Source organism: Pelecanus crispus, chromosome 17, assembly GCF_030463565.1.
Source record: "Pelecanus crispus isolate bPelCri1 chromosome 17, bPelCri1.pri, whole genome shotgun sequence".
In the NCBI taxonomy this organism is placed as follows: Eukaryota; Metazoa; Chordata; class Aves; order Pelecaniformes; family Pelecanidae; genus Pelecanus; species Pelecanus crispus.
In genome coordinates this window covers 9,243,381-9,254,469 of record NC_134659.1, presented here as the reverse complement: position 1 = coordinate 9,254,469, position 11,089 = coordinate 9,243,381, and the positions used below count along the sequence as shown (strand labels likewise).

Sequence of the window (11,089 nt, the reverse complement as noted above, 5' to 3'; positions counted from 1 at the left end):
AAACGTTTCTGATTTTTGCCCCTTTTCTAGCAGATGATTTTGAACTTGTTACTGAGGGGGCTGTCCCTGTGGGCCCCAGGGCAGGGAGATGCAGGTCTTAGGTGGGATATGATTTTTATGCAGACTTGTCCAAAATTCAGAGGGTTGAATGAAATATCTGGAAGAGGGGACTTAGAAAGAACCTCCCCTGGGTCACAGTGGAAAGCTCTGACTCTGATAAAGTACCTCCAAGGAGACGTCTGCAAAACCCAGACACACTCATCTCCCGAGAAACAGTCTCAACTGTCTGTGAATCTGGGCTGGAGAAGATAAATGCTCTGTTCCAAATAGCGTCTGGGGCTGTTTTCTGGCTCCCAGTTTGGGGACAGCCAGGGATCCACGCTGGCTGGGAGCTCCTGGACAGAGAGAGGGAAGGAAGAGGAGCATCTCAGAGAGGCTGCTTGGGCAGCTGTTCCCTGGGTGACAGAGACTGCCTGAGGTCACTCCCATGCTGCCCAAGTGTCACCTTGCCCCAGTGAACTCTGCTGTTGTCTTCAGGCAGCTCCATGACACACCCATCTGTTGTGCAACGGCCATGAAATGAAACTAAAAATAGCTCGCTCTCCTTACAGGAAAAACACCTGGCTGCCTTGCGCCGGGGCCAGGTCAGTGCCTGGTGCCAGCACCCTGCCAGGAGCCGTATCCCTCCTGGCAGGTGAGGAGCACAACAAGGGCTCCCTCCTCTGAGCTGATGTGGGCACTGAGGAAAGACCTCATCCTTCTCTGCACTCCTGCCTCAAGCCCTGCCTTGCCTCCGTTCATCCGTCGCTCAGCTCCGTCACCAGGCAGTGTGGTTTTCCTCTGAGCCTTGCCAAGGTGCAGTGGCATCACTCCTGAGCCTTGTGTGGGAACTGATGCCACCATCTCTCCTACCTGGCCTTTGCAGAGGGAGCTGGGATTAGCACTGGGGGTTCACTGGGGAGCAAGTTTGTGTTATCTGTTCTTCAGTTAACCAGACTTAATTAAAATGCTGACAGTCAAGTTGCCCATGCCCTGGCTCTGCTGGCATCCCCACATCTGAGCTGTGCTCCCGTGCAAACTGGACGCAGTTCAGCTCTTTTGGGGGTTTGTTCTCCACTAAGGAGAACACTTGGCTCATTTTAGGTATGGGATGGTGGGCCAAGGCCAGAGCAGTCATGAACCCTGGGGTTGGTCCCTCATCATTCACATATTCCGTTACGTCCTTGGAGCCAGAGCACTTGAAGCAATTGGCAGCCCACAGCAGTCCTGCATGATCCTCAGGCTATCACTGAGCTCAGGCTGAGGCATTCCTCCATTGCGGTAGGCAAAGTGATCACTTCAAGGCGCCTGTCCCTCTGCACCCAGGACAGACCTCAGGCATTGCCACTATTGGCTCCTGTAGAACCCAGCAAGAGCTGAAATGCTCCTTTCCCCTTTGGAAATATCCAAACAATGCTCAAAAATCAGCATTATCAAGAGTCAAAGAGCAGCACCTGGCCGCAGGAGAAGCAGTGTGAGAAAGGAGAGCAGCCAGGCCTAGCTGCCAGCTCCTGCCTGCAGGGCCCCGGGCAAAGTGCTGCCGGCAGGAGGCTGGGACGTCAAGCAAAAGCACCAGGCTGCTGGTGTGCCTCTGGTTTCTGTGGCCTTTGCTGATCAGCACTGTCACACACAATGGAGGAATGGTGCCAGCACAGGAGGGATGAAGGGCTTGCATTTGGCTGAGCCAAATGATTTGGGGGCAGAGATTCCTGCTTCACCCTGAAGGGGTGTGGGACAACAGGAGTCTCCGCCAGCCCAGCTGTGGTGGCTGAGCACCAAGGGCCAGCTGAGTACAACATGATTTTGAGTGGAGCAGGAGCATCCCACCACTGATACCCACGTCAGCAAATGTCCTGCTAGCTGTGGTCACACGCTCACCTGGGAGGGGCAACCTCTGAGCTCTGGGACTCAGTTTCCCTGCTCTGGCTCCAGTGGCATCAGCTCTCCCAGCTCCCAGTGGAGCAGCAAGAGGCCCACATCCCCCTCAGTGCTCCAGGACAAGAGCCCAGAGGCCCTTCTGGCTTGGGGAAGAACAGGCACGGTGCCAGATGGAGACGACAGTGGGGTCCCAGCTAGGGGGAAGCTGGTTTTTGCTGGCTGCAGTGGGGCGAGGTGTCCCAGCCCCTGCCACTGCCCCATGCAGGAGAGGGACAGACTCCTTGAGCCCCCCAGGTCTGGGGTAGCCCTGCTGCTTCAAGCCTGGCGTTGCATCCCCATAGGCTGCCTACATGCCACAGGGCATGTCCCCAGAGGGGACTGTGATCCCTCCTGTCCCACAGTCATGGGGAAGAGGTAACAGCGCAGGGAGAAATAACAGGCAGGGGAACAGGAGACTGGACAGAAGAGAGGTGGTGGGTATGGGGAGAGGCAACAGAAATGGGGAAAGATGATGGGTGTGAGGGAGAGGTGGTGGGTATGGGGAGATGTCATAGGTACAGGGGATTAGGGACCTCAGTTCTGTTCAAACTCCTGTCCCAGGGGGTAAGTCAGCAGGAAAAGCAGTATGGGAGAACTGGACCAGCAGATCTGACACCCCGATGTGGCAAGGAGCTTCACCTGAGACCAGCCAGTCCTTCCTCTTGCCCTCCTGACGAGGGCAGCCCTGCCACCCCTCCAGCCCCGGAGAGGTGGTCTGGCTGTTTGAGGGCATCCCGAGTCCAGGCTGAGTGTGGCAGGGGACGGGACAGTGCCCAGTGCTGGACCTTGGGCATCCTTAGTGCTGCCTGCTTGGGGCCGGGGGGTGGGTGGTGTGGAGGTCAAGAGGGAAGAGCTGAGCTCAGCAGCCCACCCCCAGCGCCGTGTGCGTCCTTCGTGTGGCTTGTCCTGGGGGGATGCTGGGGAGATTCTGGGAGGATGTTGAGGGGGATGTTGGGGGGGGATGCTGGGAGGATGTTGAGGGATGCTGGGGGGATGTTGGGGGGGGGATGCTGGGGGCATGTTGGGGCAGATGCTGGGGAGGATGTTGGGGCTTGTCGGGGGGATGTTGGGGGATGCTGAGCGGCCCGGCCTGGGCGCTGGCGCATCTCCGCAGAGCTTGGCAGCCTCCCCGGGCGCGGGTGGGTGACCAGCAGAGGGCCTGGCTCTGCCGCTCCCCAGCGCCGCTTTTATTCTGCCCAGAGCCCTCCGGAGAGCCCAGAGCAGCGGCCGGAGCCGGACAGACCGGCTGCTCCTCCGGACCGCTCCCTCGCTGCCCACAGCCCCGGGGTCCCGGCGCTCGGGGCTGCTCTGTCTCCCACCACACGCTTTCTCCGGAGGGTGCGGAGGGGACCATGCCTTCTCTGCCCTCACTTGTCCTCCTGCTGCTGATGCTGCTTGTGCCGGGAGCTGCGGTGATGCAAAGCAGGGCTGGGCAGCCTGGGGAAGGCAGCACCTACCATGCCCAGGGTGCAGATGGAGGAAGGACTCTGCTGACGGTTTCCCAGGACAGTCCAGAAGTCCAGGTGATGAAGGAAAGGGTGCGCCGGGGGACGGAGGAGGACTCCAAGTCGGTGCAGCAGTATGTGCCAGGGGTGCAGGTGGAGTTCCCGCGGCCCCTCAACTCTGCCAGCCTGCACCCAACCAAAGCCCTGCTGCCATCAAGCACGGACCCATCTGAGCAGCAGCAAGGGGTCCCCACAGACAGGGAGGCAGCAGAGCCCCGAGCCAACCTCACTACCATGTCCGACAAACGGTTGCAAATCCAGAACCCCTTGTACCCGGTGACAGAGAACTCCTACAGTGCCTATGCTGTGATGTTCCTGTCCCTCATCGTCTTCGCAGTGGGCATCATTGGAAACCTCTCCGTGATGTGCATTGTGTGGCACAACTACTACATGAAGAGTGCCTGGAACTCCATCCTGGCCAGCCTGGCTTTCTGGGACTTCCTCATCCTCTTCTTCTGCCTGCCTGTGGTCATCTTCAACGAGATCACCAAGAAGAGGCTGCTAGGGGACGTGTCCTGTCGCATCGTGCCCTTCATGGAGGTAAGGGGCTGCACAGGGCCCTGGAGGGCTCAAGGACTCATCTCCTCCCTGCTCTCTTGCTTTGGGGGGAGTCCATGCTGCCCATGGCCTGGCGCAAGGGCTGTGTGCCCCAGAGACCCCCATTGTGGGGCACAGCAAGGAGCCGAGGTACGGTCTCAATACTGACCTTCCCTTTGCCTCTGCCTGGGACATTCCTCAGGCTCTGCAGCCAGCAACAACGCTGCCAGGGCTGGGAAGAGCCCATGAAACCCTCCTTTGTCCAGCCAGCATGGGGACTTCTGTTTGTGGGGTCCCTCCGTCTGTCTGTCCCTGTCCCAGCCCAACACCCCCCAGCCTGTGGACTCAGCCCCACAGCGTGCTGGCCCAGCATTGGCCATGGTGGGCTGCTGAGGATGGCTTCAGGGCAGGGGGCTGCAGGTGGGGAAGCGCTGAGCAGCACTGGGGTGGGAGGGCCCAGGGATTACATTTGGGAACCTGAGGTCTTTGCTTGTCCTCAAGCCTCACGCGTGATGGCTTGGCCATGTTTGGGGTGAGCTGGGGACCCACTGAGAAGGCTACAGGACTGTGGTAATAGGGGAAGGCAGAATGAGCAAAACTGCCCCAGATGGCATGGTTTTGCATGGTCCTGCTCTTGCGTTGAAAACAAACCTATGCTGTGGGGCATCTCCCATCCTGCAGGGACGGCTGGGATCAGGCTGCTCCCTGCCGTGCCCACGTACGACAGCCAGACCCAGCCTGCCTGTGTGTGTTGTCTGGGGCTCCAAAGCCCGGTTTATCAAAGAAGGGTGCAAACACAAGGCTGGAAGGGATCAGAGACAGTGTCAGGTCCCTGAAGACCCTCTCAGGTTTGGTCAGGCCAGACAGGGTTCAAAACCTGCCCATCCTACCGAGCGCCTCCTCCCATGGCCAGTGCCCCTGACACAACATACGAAAACCAGCCGCAAGCTGAGGGCATGGCTTGTGCTTGAGGGCCCAGGGACTGCTGCCCTCGCTCTCCCCAAACCTGATCAGGTCGTGTGGGACCACTGACACCCCTCAGCACCCATGCCCAGGCCAGCGCTGCCCCTCCTAGGGCTGTCATCATGCTGAGTTGGGACCTGGCCATCTGTCATTGCCAGACATGTCTCTGCCCATCACCAGGACTCAAGCCTGCTCAGAGAAATAACAGCTGGAGGGGACAGAGAGCAAGCCTTGGCACTCAGATGGGGAAGGCTCGTGGCCGTAGGGAGCTCGGTCATGACAGGCAAAGAAATGGCCCCAAGACATTCACATGTCCCATCACAGTCCCCTCCCCAGCATCCCCCTCCCTGGACCAGCTTCTGCTGGGACCTGCAGGGCTCTTGGATGCAGGACCTGGCTGCATCCCACTCCCTGGGTGGCTGGATTATCCTTTCCTGCTTCACCTGACAGCAGCTGCAGGTTGGGGTGACTCCAGCATGGGGTACACGTGGGCCTGGATGGGCTGGCACAGCCCCCACTGCCAGGGCCACGAGGTGAGCAAGCCTGAGGCCACTGCTGCCACCAGTGGCCCCACTCTGTCCTGCTGCTCCGCCCCCCAGTAGCACTGTGACAGTCAGCTCCTGGGTGTCAGTGCCTTTGCGCAGGGTCTGCAGAGGCACAGGGGTCCCTGGATGTTCACGGACAGCTTGGCTGTGCACACCCCCAGCGATGCCACTAGGTCCTTTGGTGCAGGCCTGGGGCGATGGACCCGCACCCTGGGTGTCCTGCCAGGCACAGCCCTAAACCGGCAAGTTACAGCCCAGTATGATGAAGTGGTGCTTGCTAGAGGAGATGGGCAGCCCCCACCTCTCTGCGCCATCTCCCTTGCTCAGCAAGCAGGAACTGCTCATTTCTGGAGGTCTCCCACCCCAGCCTCTTACTAAATGAACTGTTTGCCCCATCCCTATCCTCCACGTCAGGCCCCTGACATCGCGGCCAGGTGGAAGGAGGACTGAGAGAGGGGCAGGAATATGGATCCACATTTGCCCAGACAGGCAGGCTCAGCGCCCTGGCTGAGGACGGGAAGGAAAGGGTGATGTCCCTAAACCAGACCCCTTCCTGAGGAGGGTCTGCCATGGCCGGTCTCTGAGCTGCCCACGGGCTCCCTGGCCATGTCCCTGTGGGGGGTCCCTGGGGGTGGCACCTCCAGGTGCAGTGATTCAGCAGCACCAGGGTGCCCCTGGGACAGATCGGTCCCCGAAGGAGGCAGAAAAGGACAATGGGATGTTGGGGCTGCTGAAGGGTGGGCATGGCACAGCCCTGGGGAGGCATGGTCCTGGCGTGGTCCACCCAGGAGGCTACTCCTGCTCTGCCACCCCAGCTGCCAATCCTGCCCTGCCCTCCTGCCTCTGGTCCCCAGAGCAAGGGCAGAAAGGGGCTTCAGGGCTTCTCTGTTCACCTGGGACCCAGCACCAGGGACCCTTCAGCCTGGGTGGGAGGGCATGGCCAGGCCAGAGCTAAATCCCCAGCAAAGAGTCAGCCATGAGAAGGGAATCAGTCTGCAGCCCAGTAGTAAATGTCCAGCCTTTCTGTATGGGACTATGCAAGTGTTTCAGGTGGCTGGATGAACTCTGTAAGGAGCAGATCATCTGGCCTCCACCTTGAGGCTACTCAAATGCTCAGGGGCGGGGGGGCACAAAACCCACGTTTTTGGAGCAGAGCTGGCTACATGGCACCTGGTGACAGGCAGTGTGCAGGGATGGGCCTGGGGTGACCAGTGGCACCATCTCCATCCCTGCCAGGGCACTGGGGAAGGATGCTCTGCCATGACTGCATTACGGGCCAGGCCCAAGGGGACCAGGAGAGACAGAAGAGCCTGTAAGAGGGTGCAGAGGGAGAGGAGAGGCAGCAGCACAGTAGCGCTGGGAGGTCTGCAAGTGCCAGCCAGGGAGCTGGGCAAGTGCGCTGGGTGCTGGTGGTGGGGCAGGGCAATGGTGCTGGATGCTCAGGGTGGCTCTGGGCATTGGGCAGAGGAGCTGGAACAAGTAGTGTTGTCGGGCGGCGGGGCTGGGTGCAGGATGGTGATGCTGGGCTGGTGCCCTGATGCTGTGTCTGGGGGGATGCTGCTGTGCAAAACTGAACAGTGATGCTGGGTGCTTTGGCATCAGTGCTGGTCATGAGCTCCTGTGCTCTGCAACACTGAAGGGGCCAGCCCAGGACCACTGGAAAAGACTGCAGTGGGGGCAGTGGGGAGCGGTGCCAGACCCGTTTAGGGGTGCTGCCCAGGTATCATGCAGAGCCCTGGGAGGTTTCCTGAGTGCTGGGATGATCCTTCAGTACAGGGTGACATTTGATGGCTTCGTGAGGCCAGGAATGGCCACAGGGCTGGGGGGCACCAGCACGTGACTCTGCCATTTTCCTGGCTGAGGGCTGTGGGACTTGGCTCTGAGCAAAGCTGCAGCTCTGGGGCTGGGACCATGAATGCTGATTGTGACCCTTGGTGCCTTGCCAGCCCTCCCAGGGCCACCGTGATTCCTCTGCCTCCTTTGGCCTCTTCCCTTTGGCAAATGGGATGTTTTTCCTGCCATTCTCAATGCAGCGGAAATTGCCCCAAGCTGATTTGTGACAACGGTGCCTTCAACTCATTTGGCCTGTCCGGGAAGCAGGCGGAAGCTCTGCAGAGCAGGGCAGGGATAAGCCAGCCTGGGGCAGCTGGGGGGCCTTGGGGACCCTGGGAAGGTCCTGGTGGGTGTGATGGTCCCTGCTTTTCCTCTCCAAGAGCCACCCTGAGTAGAGGAAGAGCCTGAGTGACAATCCTGCTATTCCCACCCTGGCTGGACAGACAGACATCCAGCAAAGCCTCTCCCTTCTGCAGAAAAGGGAGCTGGGCAGGGATGAATGGGTCAAGGGACATTTTTATCCACTGCCCTCTCACGAGTCACAGAAAAGTGTCTCCAACCCTGGGATGCAGCCACAGGCTGTGACCCCTCTAAAACCTTGGAGGAAGGGTCTTGGGCTGTGGTCTTGGGTAGACGGGGGTTTGCCACCAGCCTGGTAAAGTCAAGCCCCCCATGATGTCCCTGCAGCAAGGCCCACTTGTTCTGCCTCCCCTCTCACCAGGTGTCATCTCTGGGAGTCACCACCTTCAGTCTCTGCGCTCTGGGCATTGACAGGTTCCACGCAGCCACCAGCCCCCAGGCCAGCGCCCGGCCCATTGAGCAGTGCCAGTCCATCATCGCCAAGCTGGCCGTCATATGGGTGGGTTCCATGACGCTGTCGGTGCCAGAGATCCTGCTGTGGCAGCTGGCGCAGGACACATCGCCCGTGTCCGGTGTGGTGACAGAGTATTGCACCATGAAGCCCTCATCCAACCTGCCTGAGTCTGTCTACTCACTGGTTCTCACCTACCAAAATGCTCGGATGTGGTGGTACTTCGGTTGCTACTTCTGCTTGCCCATCCTCTTCACCGTGAGCTGCCAGCTGGTGACCCGGAGGATCAGCAGCACCGAGAAGAAGACTGAGTGCCGAGGGACAAAGCACAGCCAGTGTGAGAGTCACTTGAACTGCACCATCATCGGGCTGACCATCATCTACGGGCTCTGCACCACCCCTGAGAATGTCTGCAACATTGTGGTGGCTTACATGTCCCCTGACATGTCCAAGCAGACCTTGGACCTGCTCAACCTCATCAACCAGTTCTTCCTATTCTTCAAGTGCTCAGTGACGCCCGTCCTGCTCCTGTGCCTCTGCAGACCCCTGGGCCAGGCCTTCATGGACTGCTGCTGCTGCTGCTGCCAGGGCTGCAGCCCTGACACTGCCTCCAGCGAGGGCAGTGCCGACAGCAAGCTCAAAACAGAGATGTCCTCCTCCATCTTCTTTGACAAGCCCCGGGAGTCCCCTCCACCCCTCCTGGCCCTCGGCACGCCTTGCTAAGTGCCAGCAGGGAGCTGTAGAGATCGATCCACCACCTCCTCCCAAGACCAAACATTGTTCTGCCATTAGTGCCTGTGTCTGGACGTGGAGCAAGCAGAAGAGACAGCTCAGGGGGTTGCGCCATGGGCTTCAAACCCCACGTTGGGCAAGTGGGGCTTGAAACCCCAGTCCCCATGGCTACACTGGCGGCCTTCTTGCCTCTGCCCAAAGGCCAGCAAGGACATCAGCACCCTCCCGTCCTGGCTGCCTGGCCAGGCTCAGCGGGGCTGCTGCTCTGGAGATGGAGTTGTGCCAGAAATGTCCCATCTGAAACTATGGAGCGTTTCCATGGTGGCTTGCAGAGGACATAGCAAACACAAACTGCCCTCATCCTGTCCCGTTCCCTCCTGCCAGCCCCCTCCACAGTAGGAGAAGGTCCCAGTGACTATATCCCATCGGATCCAAGCAGTGCCCTGTAAGAGCTCAATAAACCAGTAACCTAGAGCACATCACGCATGCAGCCGTCCAGCACCGCTGAGCAGAGCCCCAGGGAGCCAGTGCTTGGGGCTTAGGTGGCTCTTCCCTAAAACCTGGGGGATCTGGGGTGGGCATGGGTAGCTGGTGGGGGCACAAGGGCAGGAAAGCAGCTGTGCCAGGTCAGGCAGCACCTAAGGGCGATGGGGAAAGGCCCCTCTGCCCCGCTCCCTCCAGGGTGACGCTGAGCGAGCTGGTGCCAGGCCAGCCCCTGGGAGGGTCCTCCCCAAAGCACCGGGCTTGGGGTGGTTTGTAGGACTCAAACTGGTCCCAGCCAGCCCAGCACTGGGCTGAGGTGCTCTGTGGCCTGCAAGGCATCCAGTTCCTCACCTGCACCGTGCAGGACCAAGGTGCTGCTGCTGCATGGTGCTGCCATGCAGTGCTGGGGTGGGGGCCATGCAGGACCACCACCCCCAGCACCCTTGGGGAGCCAAAGGGGTGACTGCATCTCATCCAAACAGCCCTGTGCAGGGCTCCAGGCCTTCATCCACCTGTCCATTGCAGGGACAAAATTGTCCCAAAATGGTGGTTTGAGGGCATCAGGGTTTCCAAGCCCCACATCCACCCCCTGCCCAAGGCTCCTGCACCTGGGGGGGGGCTTTGGGGAGCAGCCCAGGCAGTGGCATCGGCCTGAGGACAGGCTGGCCACGCCAGCCCAGCCCCGTCCGCCGGAGCTGTTAAAGCTCCTTGTCCTGCCGCTGGCGCCTGCCCCAGCCCATGAAATGCCGGGGCGAGGGAGACGGTTGCTATGGCCGGGTAAATGCGACAGGCTCACTGCGGGCTTTGTGCAGCACCGACACCCACCAGGCTTTGCTTTCGCAGGCCCGTTTCCAGGGAAACAAAAGCCCCAGTTTTCCTCCGAGAGCACAAAACTGGGTTTCTCCTCTCCTCCCCCCCCGGCCAGTGCTGGGCCCCGCACTTTGGGAGCAGCCAGGGAGAAGAGGGGTCTCATCCTGGTGCGGTGATGGAAGGTGGGGAGCAGAGCCCAAGCTGCCCGCTGTACCCTCACCCCCTTGCATCCCCACAGGCAAGCGGGGTCCCTGTGGGGGTTCGGTGGCAGTGGGAGGAAGGGAGCGGGGGCAGCTCTCATGCGCTTGGTCTGTGCTGCTCCGTCCTGAGCCCGGGCCAAGGACGAACAAAGCCAGGCTTGTTGCTGCGGTCCCACGGGGCTGGATGCGTGGGGAGGAGGAGAGCCGGGCGGGGGGCAGAGAGGGCGCAGGCAGCACCATCATCATGGGCTGCAGGCAGCACGTGGCCCCATAGCCGGCAGAACACCCCATGGGCTGGGCTGAACCCCAGCCCTAGTCCCAGCCCTGGTGCCCAGGCAGGCTGCCATAAGGCACAAAGCACAACCCTGGGCAGTCAGTGCAGGGGGCCAGCCCCCCCCCCAGAGGACATGGGGCAGGGGTGCCTCTGCCAGCCATGGCCACAGCCCCCAAGAAGGGGCTGGTGCAGGCAAGGGGGCAGGGAGAGGGAGCAGGAGCAGGAGCCCTGCAGCAACCCCGCTACTAACCCAGCATCGAAGCACAGCCCTGCAGCAGTCCTGGGACATGATGTGGGGGCAGAGGAAGATCCAGCAGCAGCAATAGCCACAGCCGGAGGTCTCTGAGCTCATCTTCGCACCCAGGCCAAGAAAACGAGGCATCTGGAGCCATCAGAGTTGGCTCCAGCAACTCTTGGGTGAGCACCATCATGTGGGTAGC

At 60.5% G+C, this 11,089-nt stretch overlaps 1 protein-coding gene across 1 annotated transcript; it reads left to right on the top strand.

Moving 5' to 3' along the window:
- The first annotated feature begins 3,308 nt into the window (after nt 1–3,308).
- On the top strand, nt 3,309–8,873 carry GPR37L1 (G protein-coupled receptor 37 like 1). The gene is made up of 2 exons (XM_009477631.2): nt 3,309–4,001; nt 8,061–8,873. The coding sequence occupies exons 1-2, from the start codon at nt 3,309–3,311 to the stop codon at nt 8,871–8,873; spliced, it is 1,506 nt and encodes a 501-aa protein (XP_009475906.2).
- Nucleotides 8,874–11,089: the final 2,216 nt, after the last annotated feature.